The 22,221-nt window shown below is 49.4% G+C and overlaps 1 protein-coding gene across 1 annotated transcript in view; it reads left to right on the top strand.

The window, feature by feature from the left end:
• RCOR1 (REST corepressor 1) overlaps positions 1-7,001 on the top strand; it is a 270,759-nt gene extending 263,758 nt beyond the window's left edge. Inside the window, exons 9-12 of the mRNA XM_007953114.1 lie at positions 2,476-2,553; positions 2,777-2,834; positions 3,673-3,902; positions 6,960-7,001. Of these exons, the coding sequence (XP_007951305.1) occupies positions 2,476-2,553; positions 2,777-2,834; positions 3,673-3,902; positions 6,960-7,001 (408 nt within the window). The remainder of the gene's footprint in view (positions 1-2,475; positions 2,554-2,776; positions 2,835-3,672; positions 3,903-6,959) is intronic.
• Positions 7,002-22,221: the final 15,220 nt, after the last annotated feature.

Here is a 22,221-nt window from a genome sequence, read left to right as displayed (position 1 = left end):
TATGGATTACGTCTCAATATAAAGAAAACAAAAATCCTCACAACTGGACCAATGAGCAGCATCACAATAAATGGAGAGAAGATTGAGGTTATCAAAGAATTCACGTTGCTTGGTTCTGCAATTGATGCCAATGGAAGCAGCAGTCAGGACATTAGATGATGTGTAGCATTGGGAAAGTCAACCGTGAAGGAACTGTATCAAGTGCTGAGGAGCAAGGATGTCTCCTTAGGGACTAAGGTGCACCTGGCACAAGCCATGACCCTTCATATCTCCGTCCTACTGTACTGATTTAAGGCAGAAAATGCATATGTGAAACATGCATGTTGATCTATTTGAAAAATGCATGTTACTTAATCAGAGGAGAAAATCCTTTTTGTACCTTATGTGAACAGTGTGTAGGGTAACCCATCTGACTGACGCTGGGGACTTGCAGTCCACTCAACTCTTTGACGTTTGAGGATTGGCTTATTCCCTGTCAGAAGTTTCTCTGTCCACCCTTTGGCCTCTTGGCTCGGTGAACATACTCTCAGCTTCTTGCAGCATCTCCAGAGCCACTGGAACTGAGAGAACACTGAGCGAAAGTCTTCAGGATCGTGTTGGCCAAGCCTCTAGCCACACATGGCTATTTAAAATTAGCTGAATGAAAATCGAAAAAAAATTAACAATTCAGTCCCTCAGTCATGTTAGTCACTTCAGTGCTCAGTAGCAACACACAACTGTTGTTGTTGTTGTTATTTGCCGTCAAGTAGAGCCCGACTCATGGCAACCCCTCCCTGGGTTTCCGAGGCAGTATCACTATGGAAGTAGATTGCCCAACCTTTCCTCTGAGGAGTGGCTGGTGAGTTTGAACCACCAGCCCTTCTGCTTAGCAGTCAAGTGCCTAAGGCACTACGCCACCAGAACTCCCCAACATGTAGCTAGTGGCTGCCATATTGAACAGCACAACTTTAGAATATTCCCATCACCACAAAATTATCTCTGGGCAGTGTTGTTTTGAGAGCTGGATGTTGATTTCCTGTGAGTAAATTTTCAGTACCAGTTCATTTTTTCTGATTTATGCCTTTTCAAAATCAGTTAGATTAAAACATTTCGGTAGCTTGAGGTAAGCCCATTGATGATGTTACTGTAGGGTAAATTTGCACGTTTCCTGTATTTATCTTCTCAGTTGTCTTTACACTCTGATTTGGCATTGTACAAAAGAATAGGGAGTGTGCCGTGTTTCTGGTAGATTCGGAAGCCCTGACTAATACTGAAGAGAGTCAGAACCCGGTTCCTTCAGCACCTGCTGGTTTTGCTTTCCTTGGCCGCTGGCCCAGCACCATGGAGAACCTTCATCCTGGCCCAGCCCGAACTTTTAAACTTTTCACAGAAGCAGACATAGGAGAGGGTGTGTGAAGCTGGAGTTCTGTGAAGTGTAAGCACTTGGGAACAGTCCAGCCCTGGGGTTCATTAACATAAGAGTATGAAAAGTTTGAGAGAATTACTGAGAAGTGTCGGAGGGCAGGCCCCCTGCCTCCCCTCCTCCTCTTCCCTCCCCCTCCCCCTGTGAAGTCCCATTTCTGTACCTTCTACTCGGGAGCCTCCTTGATATTTCCTTTGGGAAAGTGGAGTGCTTTTTCCCCGCTTCCTATGCTCTGTGATTATCCAAAGATGACAGATGCTAGGGTCAGAGGTGTAGCTTGGCCCTCACAGACGCCCCTCTTCTTAGAGCTGAGAGAGGTGCTTCTGGGACCAGCCCCTCCCCAAGCTCACCGGGGAAGGGCCAGGAAGGCTCAGCCCCATGTGGCTGGGTGGTGGGCATGCCTTCACTTGATTAGGCAGGGGCAGTGAGAGATGAGTGGCACCGAGGCACGGCAGCAGTGTGGGAGAATAATGTGTGAGGAGATAAGCGGCTACCATCGATCCAACCCAGGGTTGTGGGAAGTCCAGTGGCGTGCCACTTTCCTTTTCTCGCCATGGTAGCCTTTCTGCCCTGTGGAGAGCCAGGTGTCCTGAGCCTGGGTAGCGCGGGGCTGGGGGCTTAGCAAGGCTGCCCCTGTGATTCTGCTGCGGACACTGAGCTCCGTGGAGACCACATGCCTCACATGCCTCTCCTGCCCCGCCTGTGTGTGCTCTGCTACTCCGGCTCTGTGTTGTGCGAAGTCTGGACAGCCGCTCTGTCTGTGTCAAGCTCCAGGCACACGTCTGCTGCTGGCCCAGTGATCTCCTCTAACAGTCGGCTGGGGCTGTGCCAAGGAGCTCTTGCCCACCATCCCTTTCTTCCTGGGTGTCCCTCATCTGTTTGCTCTGAGCACGCCAGTTAAAGTAGCAAGTGTGTGCTCTCAAAAGGTAACAGAGATCTGAAATTTTGTCTGAAGTAGGTGTCAGAAACATACTTGCTTTTGGGTTTTTGTGTTTTGTTTGTTGTAGGTTTTTTAGTCTTGTTTTTAAAGTAAAAGTTTTTCATTTTTTAAATAATTTTTTTTTTCTTCTTAGATTCAGAATATTAAACAGACAAATAGTGCTCTTAAAGAGAAACTTGATGGTGGAATAGAACCATATCGACTTCCAGAGGTAGGATTATGTTTACATCATCTCAGAAGTTATAATACAAGTTTTACCTGCTCAGGAATTTGCTGTCTGTGTAATACAGCCCTTAGAAAGAAGGGTATCGATACAGTGTTGTAAACCTGATTGATATTAACATTCTTACACAAGAAAAAGATTCTTTCAGCCCTCCTGAGGACACATTCCTCCCTAAGTGTAATGTGCTAACACGTGTTATTTGGCTCTTCAGGTCATTCAGAAATTTAACGCCCGTTGGACCACAGAGGAGCAGCTTCTCGCCGTACAAGGTGTGGAGAGAGTCAGTTCAGTTGAGCAGCCATGGCAGTTGGTGGGGGAGGGGCGTCATGCCCTGCTCACAGCCCGTTGTTGCTGCTGTGAGAGTCTTGGAGGAGGACGCCCTTTTAGTGGATGTTCCAGCCACGTTATGCTTTCCCTGTGGGCTTTCCTTTTCGTTTCACTTTCTCATGGCTCACAAGTTATAAAATTAACTCAGGGTCCTTAGCCAGTGAGTCCATTCCAACTTACAGGGACCCTGTAGGACAGAGTAGAACTGCTCCCATAGGATTTCCAAGGCAGTAAATCTTTCCAGGGGCAGTCTGCCTCGTCTTTCTCCCATGGAGCTGCAGGTGGGGTCAAACAACCAGCTTTTCCATTAGTAGCTGATAAGCCCAGAGCCACTGGGCTCTCTTCATTTTCCAAGGGTGTACTTCATTTTAGCAGGTCTTGGTCAGCTCTGAGGAGTGAGCAAGAACAAAGCCCTGAAAGAAGCAGAAGTAGAGGGGCAAGCCCTGGGGGAGCCCTGGGGGAGGGTGCAGTGTGTCCACGGCCATGGGGTACTTGTCGGTGACTTCACTTGTCCTGTGGAAATGATAGGACATCCATCCCCAGATGATAGGTCCTTCAGAACTTCTCAGGTCCATCACATGTGGGATGTATATAGAAGAGCCTGCTACTTCTCACTAAGACGGGGCCTGCTTCTCACTAAGATAGGGCCTGCTAGCAAAAGCCTGTGGGGTTTCGTTTTTTCTTTTAATCTGAATAAAGTTAAGTTTCAATTGTGTTTTTTTAAAAGTTGTTTCCCTTTTGTTTTTTGGAAAAAAAAAAAATACTCTCTTCCATCCTCAGCCATCAGGAAATATGGCCGAGATTTTCAGGCCATCTCAGATGTGATTGGGAACAAGTCAGTGGTGCAAGTGAAAAACTTTTTTGTAAATTATCGACGCCGCTTCAACATAGATGAAGTTTTACAAGAATGGGAGGCAGAACATGGCAAAGAAGAGACCAATGGGCCCAGTAACCAGAAACCTGTAAAGTCCCCGGATAATTCTATTAAGATGCCTGAAGAGGAAGACGAGGTAAATCTGAAACAACACAACCTCTTCTCTGCCAGGTTCATGCTCGCTCTTCCTGCTAGCTTCTAAATCGATGACTTTTTCAGCTATAGAAATATTTTTAGGTTTCAGCTATGTTGTTAGCTTGACTTTTGCCTGTAAATACCATAGTACGTGTGTTAATACTAGTCAATCCATGGTCACTATGCATATTATTCACGTTTTAATTTCTGTATTAATTCTTAATTCCATCCTGATTTTCTCCAGACGCAAATACTCCATATTACCATTATCTCCTTAAATACAGTGAAAACTCTGCCGTGCGACAATAGGCTGGGTAGGAGCTGTCAGAAAAGCTCAGTCACGTGAGGTGTGCGCTCCCTGGGTGAGTCTCCACAGCTGGAGTCCCAGCTGGAGCTCCTCCCCTCTCCCAGCCTTTGATGCTGTTTGGGGACAGTTCAGGGTCCTGGGACTGGCTGCAGCTTCCAGGACAGTGGCTAACACTCCAGTAGTCTCCGGCACAGTGGCCCCATGTCATCATCAGTGACCCATCTGCTGCCACCCTGCTTCCCATGACAGGCTGCCTGCCATCTTGTCACCTAACTGGGCCTTCCCTGTTACATACCTGCCTACCACCTATAGGACATGAGGCTGGAGGCTGCGCACGGGCAAGAGTGAAACATCGGTCCCTGCGTTGGAACCACTGTGGCTCGGTGATGTGGTCCTTTAGGCATCAGTGTCAGCTTTCTGAGGAAGGTCACTTTCTCGTCAGGGTATTCCCCAGGCCATCCAGGGGTGATCTCAAATGACCTGTATTGGACCTCTTACACTGCTTCTGTGCTCCAAGACCCCCTCTGACCTCAGCATGGAAATGTCCCCTAAGGAAGACCCTGGAATGCCTGTCCCTGCAGGGCCTCAGTACCAGTTAGGAAAGGGCTTCAGGGTGCTTTACTTCCATCTGTTGGGAAAGTGTTAGAATGGATCAGTTTTGTTAACGTGTACTCCTTAGAGTCTTCTACCAGAATAGCTTTGTAAAAAGTGCAGAAGCTACACTGTCAACACTAGGAGTGGGGCCCCTGCACCTCCCCGCCCTCACTCTGGCCCCAGTGCCTGGCCCAGCCTGAGAGCCAGGATATGAGAGCAAAATGAAGATGTTTTCATCTCTTGGCAGTGATTGTGCTTCTTCAGCAACACACTAACTTCCCTAAAGTCCCTGGTTTTAATTTAGGAAGCCCTGACGGGATAGAGTCCTGGGGCAGGAACATCAGGATTGGCATGGTATGACACTTCGTCCGTGTGGGTTTCCAACGTTGCGCTCAGGGTAGCTAGAAGCTGAAATGAGAAGAAACTGGCTGTCTGCCTTCTTCAGGTTTAATCAGAACTGGTGTCAGTGGGTGAGGCTGGAGTGAAGGGTCTTGATCGTTATCTTAGGACCAGCGTCATCACCTCTCCCTTTACATAAGCGTTTCTCCCTTCTCATCTGCCTGGTGCATGACTCACACCCACCAGTTCCTTTTTCCTTCCCTTAGTATTAGTTCAGAAGGCCCGTCTTCACTGATGGGGTCCACTTACCAAGCTGATTATAGATCAGATACCCATTGAGTGCTCTTTCAGCATCTCTGGTAGTGTTGGGTCACCCGTAACTAGACCTCCCAGCAAGCAGCAGGTCCTGAGTGTCTGGCAGCCTTCTGTGCAGCCAGAGTGGGGGTAAGGAGCACGGTACCCTCTGGTTCGCTTCACTGTGCACTCTTCCCATCCCCTGTGACAAGTTGCCCCCGTTTGTCCTTTCCCACACTCACCTACTCATCACTCCTCTGTCTTCTCTTCTTTCACTGCTTACAGCACCAGCCCTCCGCCTCCACTGCTGGCTTTCTGTTCTCCAGATGTTAGTTTGCAGAAGGAAATAAATCGTAATGAGCAGCTGCTTCCCTGTGTCCACTGAGAGCTTCAGGGAACTTGTTAGGATGCTGGTTAATTATGTTTCTGGAGAGTGCTCAGAATTTGGTGTCCTTGTAACTTCACATTCCTGTTATCCTGTGGGTCCAGCAGCTGGGAGAGAGGTGGGCTGGGGGCCTGTGTCTGCCCGCTCTGCCTGCTTGGCCCACTGCGCCCTCAAACAGTGCTTTTAATGTAAGGGCCTACCAGTTACAGACTTCCAGGAATAAGTCTATTTGCTTTAGGGATGAAAAAGAGAGCTAGCCCAAGGCCTGTGAGCTTTTGAGGTCCCACGTACTCTGAGGTGGCCAAGTGCGGGGTGCCGCCTGAGGTGGGGTCCCATCTGACCTCACGTTGAAAGGGCCTGGAGGGTAACTAGCAGTGATGGGAGCAGAAAAAAAGCACCTTGCTTGAAATCACGGAGCAACTAACTGTCAGGAGCAGGCTAGATGCAGCTGACAGCTGCTTTGTTGGTTGTGCATTGCAGTGGGAGGAACATGCATTTGGGTTCCCAGCCCAGGTATTGCTCTAGCAGTGCGGCCCAGTTGTCACACCAAGAGGATGTGCCTTGGTGCTCATGTCACCGTGGGCCTTGGGGCTGGGAGTCGTTGTGGAAAGTGGAACGGGAAGAGGGAGAGGTGCCTTTGTGTACCGCTGTGCTTCTGCTCCAGGGTGGCTGTCCCCACGTCCTTCTGCCGTACGAATGACCACGGCTGCTGCACACCTGAGCAGTGCTGCCTGCCAGGCCCTGTGACCCTGTGCTAACGTGCCGCTTAGAGAGCTTGGCACTTCCTCCTCCATCACCGTGACCCAGGTGGTGTCAGTATGTGCGTTCTGCATCTGAAGAAACTGAGGCACAGAAAGAAAGGATTCTTGGCCGAGGTTACACAGGTAGACCGTGATGGGCCTGTGATTTGGCCTGGATGTCTGGAGATCAAGGCCTTGCTCCCACCCTGCTCTGTGCGCGCTTCGCCATGGCGCAGCTGTCCCCACAGGCCCCGCCCTTAGGAACGTGTGCGTTTGTGACATTTTGCAGTAGAGGTTGGTATGGGGGAAGAGGCACTCATCTCCCCCTCGCAGAGGGCTGTCATTAGCCGTCTGTATTGTTCACCAGCCCTCTTTGATTCTCTTTCCTCTTCTCCTCAGGCTGCTTCTGTTCTCGACGTCAGATACGCGTCTGCCTCATGAGCCACTCTTTGAGCTTGAACACTTGGTGTGGACTACTGCATTATCAGCTATCAGGTATTACTGGACATCACCTAGCCGTCTGCATCACTGCTCTGTGGACAAGCAGCTATTACCAAAACAGGCGTATCTTCAGCCCTGTGCTCCACCTGCCTTAATTCCTTGCTCGTTCCTCCATGTTGGCACCGCTTCCCGGAGAGCTCCGTGTGCGTCTCACGCTCGGCCTCAATGCTGGGAGGCCTCCCGGCCTGCACCCCTCCTGTGACTTGGGGAGACCGCCCAGCCGGAGCCCCAGCCCCACCGACAGCAGCTCTTCCCACTCGGCAGCTCCAGAGCAGGCATCGGCCCAGAAGGCACGGTTCCGTTCCTGCATGGCCTGCAGTTTCTACTTTGTGCATAACGTAATTTTCAGAGAACTGTGACCCTGTGGGCCTTCTAGAAGGTTTCTCATGTTCTTTTCTGAGGCAACCACCTAAGTGACACTTAGGTGCTTCTTGGGAAATCGCAGTACATTGGCAGACTGCATTGTGATCCTTATCATGCCAAGCATCCTGAGACAAGTCACATTTCCGTCAACTTTGCATAGAATTTTGTAGAATTATGGTTTATAATTTAGTTGGCTAAGATCTCTCCCTTCTCCCTTCCCAAGTGGTGGAAAGCTGTCCCAGCAGCTGTCTTTGGACACTGTGGCCTAAAGGGAATGGTGACCTGTCTGCCTTCCTCTTCTACCATTACCGTCCCAGGATGGGCACCACCTAACTTGTCCTGACCCCACCCCACCCACCGCCACCTCCAAGAGATTCGGTCCAAACCTCCGCACCTGGTGCTTGTTCATTCTGAATTGGTGCCTTCTCCTTTTGGCAGCCATGCTATCAGCCCTTCTTCTGTTGGAGTGTCTTACTTCTTTTTAAAGTTTAGTGCTTGCCAAAGATGACACCGCTGGCATTAGGAGACAGGAGCTTGCTGCAGCTTCTGACGGAGCGCCGGTTGAAATGCCATTCAGCTCCATACAGGCTTCTGGGCCACTGGTGATGGTTTTGTTCCCATCTTCTCGGTATGGCTGGCCTTTTCCACATCACACTTTCTATCCTTGTGTGTCCTTCACGTCCTGATGCGACAGTACACGTACCATCCCCTGTCTCTTCAAGCTACGGTGTAGGGCCAAGAAGTGAACGATTTACTGGTCTAGTACAGACCGAGGGAAGAAGCAGTCCACGAAGTAGGATGTAATGCCTTCTGGATGGACAAGTGAAAATTCCCGGTGAATGTTGTAAGATTTCCAGACTCACTTCGGTATCTTTACCGGACTGTGGCTGCGAGGGCAGGAGGGCCAGATCCAAGCCAGCCGCGCCGCTGGCTGTTCAGCCTGCGCTAAGGGTGTCAGCGTCAGAGTAGCCTTTTCCCTTTTGTTTTTTGGGGTGTGTGTGTGTGTGTGTGTGTGTGTGTGTGTTGCATCATTTAGTTAAATACTTTTTCTGCTTTTAATACCAAAAAGAAAAAAAAATGCAGATGCTTTAAGGCATAAACAGAATTCTTAAGAATTTAAAAATATGCAATTAAAATTTGATGTGTTTTGAATCCCAAGCACCTTGCCTTTTTTTAATAAGTCAGCTGGCTGGCTTTCTCTTTAGAAAGAGAGTCAGCAAGAAACCTCAGTTGTTTGGAATTGTACTAGCCGCCCCCCCCAAGCTGGAGAAAGGTCATTCCTGGGGGAGTCAATGGGCCTCTCCCAGCCTTCCTAGGCTGCACCTATACTGGGTGTCTGCTGGCCAGGAAGCAGCGTGTGAGGGGCAGCAGCAGACGGGCAGAGGGTGATCCCAGCAGCTCTTCCCACCTGGAGACAGGTAGCAAAATAACACTAGCAGTGACTAGGCTTTTGTTTTTGTTTTTATCGTAGGCCTGCTGTGTAATTGAAAAGCGGCAGGAACCCATGGGGAGGAGTGGGGTCGATTTTGCACATCTCTGAAAGGGGACACTAAGGCCTGAAGCACAGCTCTAGGCTCTCCTTGCTTCTCAAGACCTCCTTCCTCCTAACCTGGAGCGGTAGGCAGTTTGCTGCAGGGGCTGCCTCACTCTGCGAGGGAGCCACCCTGCCCCTCTCCTCGCCCAGGCTGTTTCCCTTAAGAACGGATCCCTCCTGAACAGCGCCCAGAGGCCTACCCTGCACTCACTTAGCTTGGCAAGCAGGCTGCCTATACCCTGCTCGGCCCCCACTCGCCCCTGGCACCGGGGCGTGCCATCCTGAAGTCGCTCTGCTGGTGTACTTAGGGGCGCCCATCCTGAAGTCGCTCTGCTGGTGCACTTAGGGGCAGCACAGTTGGATTGTGGCTTTCCCTCCAAGGGAGACGGAAAGAAGAAGGCAGTCTTTGTCTTTGCTGACGGCCTTGCTGTGGTGTCGTGATGAGATAGCGCTGTGTTCCAAACTTCTTTCGAGACACTGTCTTTGCAATGATGTTCTAAATGCAAGAAATCACCTAGCTTTAAAAGTTAAGTGGTTCGGTTTTATTTCTGTGAAGACCCTTAACATACCAAGAGGATAGGGTTCATCAGCAGGTCGTGTTGGGATGTGCGAGGGTCCACAGTGATGACTGCTTAAGATGTATTGTTAAGCTTTGTCTTCTTAAAAATTATCAATGTGAATGTCATAATTATATATATTTTTGTGGAAAATTTCTCCTGAGTATAAGTTATTGTGCAAAATACAGTATCATTGAAGCAGATGATAGTTTAACTTTTAGTTTAGAAATCCTAAAAGATATAAATTGTATTGCATATGCATTAAAAGTTTGTTTTATTTAATTTTATGTAGCTGTGTAAAGTATTAGGTAAACATTTTTTTCACTTACCATTTAAACACCTTGTTACTTGAATATTGTGTTAACTGGTCTGAAGCAGTGATCACGTTTGTCCTATGGCTCTATGACCCTGGGAAGCCCAGGCCTGGGAAGTTGAGCTGCTGATGGGCAACAGCCGGTGGCATCAGGGGCCCAGGGCTAGTGTAGTGCGGCTGCCGCGTGGTCTTGGGGAGTTGGACCTGCCGAGACCACCAACTGCTCAAAGTGGGTTTTGATGGTTTTTCACCTGTGACATCCTTTGATAGCCACAAACCTCTAATAGAAAACTGAAGCTGGAAAAATAGTTAGGTTTTAAAAGCGTCCTGTGGCGGACCGATGCAGCAGCTATTTTCTGTATATGTACTCTGCTCCAAGACCACACACCACTCTGAGTGTGCTCATCACCACTTTAAACTTCCACTCCGCCCTCTTTCTGTCTTTCTAAATGACAGATGGACCATTGGTATAATAGCATACCAAAAATAAGCCAAACAGTGCATTACACTAACTGGGTCCCTGCGTGTGTGCGCAAAGGGAGGATGGGGCCAGCTCCAGGAGAGCCAACGCTCCGCCTGGCCAGCCTGTCTCAGAATCTGGTGGCCCAGGACGCAAGCTTTTCGTATCAAGGGAAACTTTGCCTACGATTGATGCCAGGTAGTTAGCCAATCTGAGCTAGTGATCTCGTGCACGGCTCGGGCGCGAGTCCCCTGGGTGCCACTCCCCGGGTCTCTGCAGCTCCCCTGGTTACAGTAGAGTAAAGCACAATTGCAGTGAAGCCGCAGCGCGGAAGGACGGTCAGTCTAGTCTATGCATGTCGTGCCCTGATGAGTGTTTACAGCCGCTCGCCGCCTCCTGAAGAGAACCTCTGGACTGGACGGGATGCCGTTACGTAGACCTTCTCAACTTTGCTAAGTGCTTTTTAGATCGCTTAAGACATTTTCGAGATTTTAAAAGATGTATAAGGTTAAGTTTGCAGATATAATGGAGATGCTGTATATCTTTTGCAGTGATAAAATTCGCGTTGGAATTTTAAAGAAACTATGTTGTAATAACGCTGTTGTAAGTACTATTTTCATGTTTCTTCCTGCCTGTTTTCTATTTCGGCACATGCATTGTGGTGAATGTCGATAGCATTGTAATCGCTTAGCCATTGAATGATAACATGGGTTAGTGGAAATTGGAAACTTTATTTGTGAAATTCTGCAGAATTCATTTTTCTATTTCCGATATTTGCTGAAGTTAAATAAAAATTTTCAAGCCATTGATGTAATAAAATAGGAAACAAAACCATTTTCTTTTGCCCTGTTCTCCATTGAAGCAGTGCCCACCCTCCTACAGAGCATGTTGTTTCTGCCTTGGCCTTGGGTGTTGGGGTTTCTGTGCAGTGCTCCGCAGACTGAAGCCCAGCAGACACGCAGCCAGGGGGCTGCTTGTTTCTGGCCTTTGGTTCCACCTGCACCACATTCCCATTACGGGAGCTACTGGTGGCTGGGACCAAATGGAGGTAAACAAGTGTGTGGGTTTGGAGCAGTGTGAGGGCTTCAGTGAAAAAGTGGAGTAAGAGACAACTTTTTCCCCCAGAGTGACCAGGCTTTGACCCCTGGAAGGCTGGCCCTTTCACAGCCCCAGGCCATGGCTGTGAGGAGGCAAGGACCACTGCCTTGGTCACCTCTGGTCAGCCCACAGCAGCCACACCACTGGCCCTGACACTGCTTGAGCCACGTGAAGGCAGCTTTTAGCATCCCTTGGTGCTCACAGCTTCTTTGGGGGCTGTCCCCCTTTTTAGCTGAATTTCATTGGATGCTACCTATGAGAACTGTGTTTCCAGATCCAGTGCTGTCACAGTGTTTCCAATGGGGAGATGGGATCACCCTGTGAGTGTGACTTAGTGCCGAGGGGTTGCGTCTGCCTTCTAGAAAAGAACACATGCTCCAGGTAGAGCAGGAAGTGCCATGGGAGAGGGGACCACAGGCTAGGCCTTCAAAGAGGGGACAGTCATCCCAGATCCAAACCTGGGATGAGCCTCGGGCATGGTGATGTGGGCTCAGTGACCTCAATGTGACAGCCGATGCCTAGGGAAGACCCTGGGCTTCCTGCTCGGAGACAGGAAGGAGGGAGGCTGAAGGGCAGCCCAGCCAGGGGTGCTGGAGAGGGAGGTGGGGGCTGGCTGAGGAAGTAGCCAGTTGGCAGATGCCACGGAATGTCTTCCAGGATGGGTATGGGAGGGGGCTGTTTGGTCTTCGCCTTGGTGACCATCGAAGAATACATGAGATGAATGGTAAAGGCAGGGTCGTTGAGGGAAACTAACGCCTCCTCAGGTTTCCGAAGCGGTATCTCTATGGAAGTAGATTGCCCGTCATTCCTTCCGAGGAGTGGCTGGGCTGGTGGGTTTGAACTGCCAGCCTTCTAGTTAGCATTCAAATGCCTTAGGCGCTATGCCACCAGAGCTCCTGTTGAGGGAAAGGATGTTAGAAAGATTGGGATAGACTTAGAAGTTGTGGGTCAGTGTGGGTTAGCAAGGGTTAGGAGACAAGCCACGGGGCCTGAAATTGGGGACATGTGAGAGCGGGTCTAGGCTGCCTTCCTCCAGACTAGGAAAGGACACCTGTGTGGTTGCTTCCCATGCCCCGCCTCGTGACCTTGACCCCCACAGCACCTTCCAGCCTCACACAGATGAAGCTGACCGCTCAGACTCCCAGGGGCAGCTTTGGCTAGGGACTGGGGGCGTGGGGGGGAGCTAAGCTTTCCTGCAGGCAGCGAGTGGTTCCAGGCAGTTCTACGGGGCTCTGCGTCCAGGCAGAAGCTAGGCTAGGACCACATGTACGATAGGAAGGATTTCTGTGATGGTCCCCCCAAGCCCACATAGCCTGGATAAGTTCCATTGAGGGGGTGAGTCTTGAGAGTCCCTACTAGCTTATGCTGCAGGAAGGGGAGGGGCAACACCCATGTTGCAACTCAAAGGCTTCCTTCCCCTGCCTCGCGCTAAGTGAAGACTTGCGCTAAGAGCGGTCAGCTGCACAGCCCTGAGGCTGGCTCTCCGGTAACGCAGCCTCCATGCAACATGCATCCCAGGTGTTGGGTGCCAGCTCCTGCAGTGAGAAGGGCAAAACCTCCCCAGGGCTGGTTTAAAATGGTGAATTGGCGAATGTGTTACATGTATTTTTTAGAACAGTAATAACGAACTTACTGCTAAATTTGAATTTTCCTGGTAGGTTTCAGAGCTTCCAGGTGCCATGCTGGGGCCTTCATTTGGGCCAAGACCAGCTCCTAGGTGGTCCTGACACAGGCGTTGCTTCTGAGCTAAATGGAACCAGCCCCTCTGGTGGCCCACAAAGACACCCTACCTCCCCAGAGGCAGGAGCAGTTGCAAGCCAGCGCTGAAGCAAACACATGCGCATCTGCAACGGCTCGCTGGTCTGTTTACTGAGCAGTCGGCTGTCTACCTATTGCCAAGCCAGCCCACTGCCATGGAGTTGATTTAGGCCCATTGTTGCTGCTGCTGCTGTTAGAGGCCATCGAGTCAGCTCTGACTCATAGCGACCCTCTCTGTACAACAGAACAAAACACTGCCCAGTGTTGGCGCCAGCCTCACAATCATTGCTATACCCGAGCCCATTGTTCCAGCCACTCTATCAATCCACCTTCTCAAGGGCCTTCCCCTTCTTTCTTGACCCTCCACTTTACCAAGTGCAATACCCTTCTCCAGGGAATGGTCCCTTGACAACACGACCAAAGTAGGTGAGAAGAAGTCTGGCCATTCTTGCTTCTGAAGAGCATTCCTGCTGCACTTCCTCCAGGACAGATCTGTTAGTTCTTTTAGCAGTCCACGGTACTTTCAGCATTCTTCTCCAGCACCACAACTCAAAAGCATCAACTCTTCTTTGGTCTTCCTTCTTCATTGTCCAGCTCTCTTTTCACAGGCATGTAAGGTGACTGAAAACACCATGGCTGGGGTCAGGCGCACCTGAGTCTTCAAAGACACAACTTTGCTCTTCAGCACTTTAAAGAGGTCTTCTGCAGTGGATTGGCTCAGTGCGATACATCATCTGATGTCTTGACTGCTGCTTGGGTGTTGTACTGGAACCAAGTAAAGTGAAACCTTTTGACAACTTCAGTCTTTTCTCCATTTATTGTGATGCTGCTTATTGGTCCACGTGTAAGGATTTTTGTTTTCTTTATGTTGAGGTGTGTAAGGATTTTTGTTTTCTTTATGTTGAGGTGTGTAAGGATTTTTGTTTTCTTTATGTTGAGGTGTGTAAGGACTTTTGTTTTCTTTATGTTGAGGTGTGTAAGGATTTTTGTTTTCTTTATGTTGAGGTGTGTGGTGGTGAAGTTCGTGTGTGGGCCTGGTTGCGTGGCTGGGCAGCTGGATGTAGTCATTCCCCACGATGAGATTGGTAATCAGCTCCATGGTGAGATCTACCACAGGCAGCTGAGTAGCTGCTTTGAGTATGTGGTCCACTTCCCGTATATAAGAAACAGCTTTGGGAATGGTCTCCAGCTTGTGGCGTGCTTGAACCCTGCATGTAGCCGAGTCACTTAGCAGGCTGCCATGCTCTGCCAACCTTGGGACTTTCAAGAGACTTGAATTAATGGCCTGCCGTGTGATTTGGTAGCATCAGGACTGTGCCATTTTATTTGTGGACCTTGGTTTTGTTAGCTTCAGCACCCAGTAGCTGCCAGAGTGAAAAGATGCCTCCAGCTTCAGTGGGCCGGGAGCAAGAGGCAGGGCTGCAACCCAAGGTTGAGCGGCTTTCACCCAGCCCCTAGAGCCTGGCACTTTGAATTTAGTCTTAAAGCCTCCAAATTGTAAGAATAAACTCCTGTTTGTTAAAGCCATCCCATCTGTGGTATATCCTGTCAGAGCGGCACTAGGGAACCAGAACAGAATAAGGTACCAAGAGAGTGGGCTGCTGCTCTGACAGATACCTAAAATGTGGAAACAGGAGTGGAGTGCGTCCTTGACCTGAGCCCTGGCAGAGAGACTACCCCGACATACTGCATGAGAGACAGCAGCAGCAGAGCCCAGAGACCAGCAGCATGAGAGAAAGGAGGAGCAGAGCCCAGAGACCTACATTAAACAGCAGCAGGCTTACCAGCCCACAGAGGAGAAAGCTGGATGCCATTGTGCAGGTGATTTCCTGGTGGAGTGGCTTGCCTTTGGCATTAATTGGCAGAAGTGGGGGGACCAAGGAAACGGAAAGCAGAGCTGCCTCAGCCTCAAGGGTAGGACTGTGGCCTTTGGGGATGGAACCACCACAGCCCCCTAGGTTTCAAAGAGCCAGACCTTCACCAACTGGGTTCTGGAGTGTGGGGCTGCTCGTTCATGTGAGCCAGAGGGATGGAGCCATAGCCACTACCCAAGAGGGAGGGGGTGGGGCTGCCATGGCCAAGGGGGTGAGGTCAGCCCTCAGGAACTGGGGGACTGGAGTCATTCAGTGAAGAGATCTGTACAGGTGCCAAGTTGACAAGGGGTATAATTGTGGTTAAGTTTGATTGTCAACTTTGCTGGGCTTGGTTGAGTGGCTGGGCAGCTGATGATAGTTATTCCCCATGATGAGACTGGTAATCAACTCCATGGTGAGATCTACCACAGGCAGCTGAATAGCTGCTTTGGGTGTATGGTCCACTTCCCATATATAAGAAACAGCTTTGGGAATGGTCTCTCGCTTATGGCACACTTGAACCTTGCATGTAGCTGTGTCATTGTTCAACAGCCATGCTCTGCCGACCTTGGGACTTGTAAGGGACTTAACTTAATGGCCTGCCATGTGGTTTGGTAACATCAGAACTGTGCCTTTTTACTTGTCAACCTTGGGTTTGTTAGTTTCAGCACCCAAGTAGCTGTCTGAGTGAAGAGATGCCTCTAGCTTCAGTGGGCCAGGAGCTGGAGGCAGAGCTGGACCCCAAGGTTGAGGGGCTTTCACCTAGCCCCTAGAGCCTGGCACTTTGAGCTTGGATGTAAAGCTTCCAAATTGTAAGAATAAACTCCTGTTTGTTCAAGCCATCTCATTTTTGGTATATTCTTGGCAGAGCGGCACTAGGGAACCAGAACAGGGTATAATCCATACTGCAGACTGTACTCTTTAATCTTCATCAGTAAATGCTTCAAGTCATCTTCCCTTTAAGCAAGCAGAGTTGCGTCGTCTGCACGTGGCAGGTTGTTGATGAGTCGTCCTCTGATCCTGATGCCATGTTGTTCTTCACATAGTCCAGCTTCTCGGATTGTTTGCTCAGCACACAGATTGAGTAAGTATGGTGAAAGGATACGACCCGGATGCACTCCCTTCCTGATTTTAAACCGTGCAGTATCCCTTGGTCTGTTCAAATGACAGCCTTCTGGCTGTGGATAGCTGCCATTGGTGTTGTTGAAAAAAGGTATTTGCAGTGAATCAGTTGTTGATCCTGCAAAATTCTATCATGGGATCTCCAGCGTTGCTTCCATCACCAAGGCCATATTTTCCAACTACCGATGATTCTTCTTTGCTTCCAGCTTACCCCTTTCAATCACCAGTAACAGTCAACACACCTTGACTGCATGTTTGGACAATTTCAGACTGAAGAAGTTGGTTAAAAGAATCTTCAATTTCCTCATCTTTGGCTTTGGTGGTGATTGCATAAATTTGAATAATGGTACTAGTAACTGGTCTTTGTAGGCATATGGATATATCCTGTCACTGACAGCATTGTACTTCGGGACAGATCTTGAAACATCCTTTGTGATGACGAATGCCACGCCATTCCTCTTCAATTTGGCATTCCCAGCATAGTAGATCGTATGGTTGTCTGATTCGGAAGGGCCAAAAGCAGTCCATTTCAGTCACTAATGCCTAGGATATCAATTATTATGCATTCCATTTCATTTTTGACAACTTCCAATTTTCCTAGATGCATTCTTCATCCATTCCATGTTCCAGTTAGTAATGGACGTTTGTAGTTGTTTCTTCTCATTTTGAGTCATGCCACATCAGCAGTTGGAGATCCTGAAAGCATAGCTCCATCCACCTCGTTCAGGTCGGCTCTATGCTGAAGACGCAGCACTTGCCCAGTTGTGTCTTGAGTGCCTTCCTTGAGGGGCTCATCTACCAGCACTCTATCAGACCATGTTTCAGGGCTACTGGTAAAGTTTTCACTGGCCAATTATTTGAGAAGTGGATGGCCCCTTCCTTCTTCCAAGTCTTCGTCTGGAAGCTTTGCTGAAACCTGTCCACTGTGGACCCTGCTGGTATTTGAAATACCAGTGGCATAGCCTCCAGCCTGGCAGCAACATGCAGGCCACCACACAGTACCACACGCTGACAAGAGTGGCGGAGGCTCCTGTGTGGGAGGCTGGAATTACACCACTGAACCACACTGCCTCTGTCGCAGAGCACCTGCTCAAAAAAAGTGGTTCACCAGAGCAATGTGACCCAGTACACCCCTCTCCTCATTAACGAAGTCCGGTCACCCGCCTCCGCCAGTCCACCGCAACTCCTTCCAAATTAGACTCCGCCGTTTCCCCACCCCAGCCTTTCTGGGCCCTTGTTGAAACGCTGCCCTGCCTTGAGTCTATTCCACATGCCCCAGCCTCCCCAGAGTGTGCTCCCTGGTGCCTCTGCAGCCCAGGAGCCAGACCCTCGGAGTGTTCCCCCGTGAGGTGACAGCCGCACCACGAGGCCAGGGGCTGGAGCAGCCCTAGGTGCCGCTGACCAGCTACCACACCGCGGGGCCAGGTGCGTGACGCTGCGCTAGTCTACTCCCGCCTGCAGACGGACCTGAGCCCGCTGTGTCCTGGGCGGAAGGATCCCGGCCTCCTGTAGACCTCTGCACTTGGTCAGCTTTGGTCAGTGGAACATGAGCAGGTGCCACCTAAGCAGAGCTTGGGGAACGCGCCTGTCCTGGCGCGCGCCGCCTCCCTAGCATGCATCCTGCACAACCGGCCATAGACCAGGCCCTGCCTCTGACCGCCGCCACCGACGCACGCCTGGACGGCCGTTCTGGACCACGGCCCCAGTAGAGCCACCAGGCAGCTGCAGCCGTGAGTGACCCTGCAGCCCGGCAGAGCAGAGAGGGTAACGCGTGCCCGGAGGGGACGGGCTGATTCGCAGGCCTCTAGCGCCCCCTTGGACTTGCGCGCAGGGCAAGTGCTCGCCGCTGCCGGCCTCCACCACTCCTCTGGGGCCCCGCCCCAGTAGCCGACCTACGGAATGCTCTTGAGCAAATCAAACGCCCAGAGGGGCGTGGGACCCTGGCGGTGTGACAAGGCTGAGGGCGGAGCCGGGCGTCCCCGGGCTGGAGGCGGAGGAAGAGCGCTCCCGTCTGCCTCAGGCCAAGCAGCCACCTCCCTGCCAGGCCCCGGGCCTTCCTGCTCGGAAGTGCAGGAGGCCCAGCGTGCTGGGGGCGGAGGTGGCTGCCGGCGCCTCGGCGGGGCTGCTGGCCCAACAGCCCTGCACTCGTAAGTCCGGGGCCCGCTGGGTGAGTCCCTTTCTCATTAAGGAGATTCGGAATTGAAATACTTCGCCCCTGCCCCGCCAGCGCCCCCGTTTCCAGCCTTCCCCTGGAACGACCTCAGCTGGGTTTGATTCTCCCATGAGCCAGACTAGTGCACGATTTTGACAGTGAGAAGGCGAGGGAGACCAGGCTGCGGCTGTGGCCCAGGTGTGAGCCTGGAGGAGAAGGCTGGCAGCCCCAGGCGACGGTTGCACCTGCCTTTTTCTACAACCCACCTCCAAGCCCAGATCGTGGCCACTTCCTACTGAAAGGGACCAGGGATCTCTGGAGAGATGGCAGGCTCCGGGTCTGGAGGGTGTGCACAAGATGGGCCCAACAACCTTCCGCTGAAAGGCAAGCCAGCTCAGACTCCAGGGACTGGGTCTAAGCCCGAGATCCATCCGCAGGGACTGCAACTGTTCTAAGGTGGAGCAAGTTGACATCAAAAGAATAATTACTGATTAAAACACAGCAAATATTAGAGTCCAAACGTTAATGATCTATTTAAAAAAAAAAAAACACCTCCCATTGATCACCTTTGGAGACAGGAGGGTATCATTGTATCTGGGGTTATCAAAGTTGGGGGGGAAAGTTCTTTATAGAAGAATGCCAGTTAATAGACACAGAGGGACACAACAGAGCTTGACACTGCTCATTTACAACGTCTTGTGACATCATGGGTCTAGTCACCAGTCGTTGTTCTTTGCCGTCGAATCGGCGAGTCAGTATCACTACGCAAGTAGGATTGCCCAACCTTCCTTCCTTCCGAGGAGTGGCTTATGGGTTTGAACCGCCAGTCTTCTGGTTAGCAGTCAAGTGCCTTAGGCACTATGCTACCAGAGCTCCTAGTCATTAGCAGCTGCTAAAACCACCATGTGAAGGGTTGGCAGAGAACTTGATAACGGAGGGATCAGACAGGACCTGAAGCCACAAAGCAACCTTAGAATGTCTACCAAGGGCCCGAAAAGCATGCCTTACAACGCTGCTGTAAATAGGAGGAACATGCCTCCCAAAAAGTAATCTTGTCAAAAATATTGAACCGGATTTTCTTCCATTTTAAATTGATTTTTTTGAGGTATAACTTAAACATGATAAAATGCACCCATTTTAAGTGTCCAGGTCAATGAGTTTGTTTGTTTATTAATTGTGCTTTGGGTGCAAATTTGCAGAGCAGAATTTGTTTTACATTCAACAGTTTGTGTACATTTGGTTTCACTCCCTGATTATCATCCCCTACCCTAACCCACTCTCCTCCCCTCCCTTCCCTGTGACCCCTGCCTCCCTGTGCCCATCTTAGCTATGCACTCCTGTCTGTCCAGCTTTCCCTCCGCATGAACGCTGCCCCTCTGGTGCCCTTGACGAATGCAAACACCTGTGTGACCACCAGCAGCCACATCGAGATGGAGGACTTGTTTCATCATCCCACAGAGTTCCCTCTTCTTCCTTCCCTGTCGCATCCCCAGCCCCAGGCAACCTCTGTTCTGCTTTGTGTCATTAAAGATCCATTCTGTAATCCCTAGCTTTGTGTGTGTATGTGTGTGATTTGGGTAAAAATTTACAGAGCAAATTTATTTTCCATACAGCAGTTCATACACATTTTGTTTCATGACATTGACTGCTATCCCCATAATGTAACAGCTGTCTTCCCACTTCTTCCCTGTGGTTGCCCTTTCCCTGTGTCCTTCTTTCCTCTGCATTCCTGCCCCCTGAGCTATCTCCCTGTGCAAATACTGCCCTTCTGATCTCCCACGGTTGACTGTTCTAAGGAGTGTACCTACCTGGTGTGAATGTTCCTCTTATATGCCTGTCTATTGTTTCTCGGCCTTTGCATTTTGTAGAAATAGAATCATACAGTAATGCAATCTTTTATGCCTGACTTCTTTTGCTCAGCATAATGTGTTTGAGATTCATTCATGTTGTATATTAGCAGTTTGTTCCTTTTCTATTGCTATGCAATATTCTATTGTATGAATATACCACAGTACACCTGGGGTATTTCCAATTATTGAATATTATAATTAATCTTTACAAATTTTTGTATAAGTCTTTGTGGACAATTTTTTATTTTTTATTTCTCATGGATAAATTCTCTGTTAGTTGCTGAATAGGTGTATGTCTAACTTTCTAAGAAGCTGCCAAATAGTTTTCCAAAGTAGTTGTAATAGTTTAAACTCCCGCTAGCAGGGTATGAGAGTTTCAGGTGCTCCACAGTTCCACCAACACTTGCTACTGTCAATCTTTTTCATTTTAGCTCTGGTGGCATACTACCTAAAGCACTTGACTGCTAACCAGAAGGCTGATGGTTCAAACCTACCAGACACTCCTTGGAAGGAAGGTTGGGCAATCTACTTCCATAGTGATACTGCCTTAGAAACCCACAGAGGGGTCACTATGAGGCAGATCCCACTCAAGGACAGTGAGTTTGTTTTTTTTTTTTTTTTTTTTTTATAGTTATAAGGTGATTCTTTAAAAAAAAAAAAAAACAGAATGCAGAGCTCTAGAATAACCAAGCTAATTTGGAAAGAAAAGACAAAGCTGGAGGACTCATGCTGTCTGATGGCCAAGCTACAACAATGAAGACTGTGGTACTGGTATACGTAGACATATAATCAATGAAACAGAACAGAGTCCAGAAGTAGACCCACACATGTGTGGTCCTTTTGACAAGGAATAGTTTTTCAACAGTGGTGCTGGAGACATCTTTATGGGGGAAAACCAAACCTTGATCCTCATCTTACACCATATACGGAAATTAACATGAACTATAAACAAAAAGTTAAACTAGAAAACTCCTAGAAGAAAGCATCAGAGAAAATCTTTGTAACTTTGGAGAAGGCGAAGATTTCTTTTATCTTTTTTTCCCCATGATTATGGGGTTTAGTAGGGAAGTAACGGGTTAAATGAGGGAAAGCCAGGGACGGTGATGACAAGGCATTGGGATCCAGGTAAGGGGAGGGAGACAGGCCCCACCCCAAAGGCAGGAAGGAGAGAAAGCCAGGACAAGGACAAAGTGGCAGGATCCAGGTAAGGGGAGGGCGGAGAGGTTTCGAACAGCTAAGGGAGATGAACTTGTCTGTCAGTTTGTCATACTGTGGTGGCTTGCATGTTGCTGTGAGGCTTGAGGCTGTGCCACCGGTGTTTCAAATGCCAGTGGGGTTGCACATGGTTCACAGGTTTCAATGCAGCTTAGCAACTGAGACAGACTAGGAAGGAGGAGGAGGCCATCCACTTCTCAAAGAATTGACCAGGGAAAACCTTATGAATAGCATAGAAACACTGTCTGATACATTACTGGGCAACTTTATGAATAGCTTGGAAACATTGTCTGATACAGTACAGGAGGACTATCCCCTTAGGTCGGAAGGCTCTCAAAATATGACTTGGAAAGGGCTGCCTCATCAGAGTAGAACCAACCTTAATGATACAGATAAAGGTATCATTTGCTGAAGTGGCATGACTCAAATTGAGGAGAAACAGCTGCAAACATCCATTAATAATCAGAACATGGAATGTATGAAGTATGAATCTAGGAATATTGGAAGTTGTCAAAAATGAAATGGAATGCATAAAGACTGATATCCTAGGCATTAGGGAACTCAAATGGACCGGTTTGGGCCATTTGGAATCTGATAACTATATGTCTACTATGTTGGGAATGACAATTTGAAGAGAAATGGCATGGCATTCATCATCACAAAGGATGTTTCGAGATATGCCTGAAGTAAAATGCTGTCCGTTACAGGAAAATATCCATACACCTACAAGGAAGACCCATTAATATGACTATCATTCAAATTTACACACCGTCCACCAAAGCCAAAGATGAGGAAATTGAAGACTTTTATCAATTTCTGCAGTCTGAAATTGACCAAAGGTGCAACCAAGATGTGTTAATTACCACTGGTGACTGGAATGCAAAA

Source organism: Orycteropus afer, unplaced genomic scaffold (assembly GCF_000298275.1).
Source record: "Orycteropus afer afer isolate SDZICR_OR568_19922 unplaced genomic scaffold, OryAfe1.0 scaffold00371, whole genome shotgun sequence".
In the NCBI taxonomy this organism is placed as follows: domain Eukaryota; kingdom Metazoa; phylum Chordata; class Mammalia; order Tubulidentata; family Orycteropodidae; genus Orycteropus; species Orycteropus afer.
This window is presented reverse-complemented; position numbering and strand designations above follow the sequence as displayed.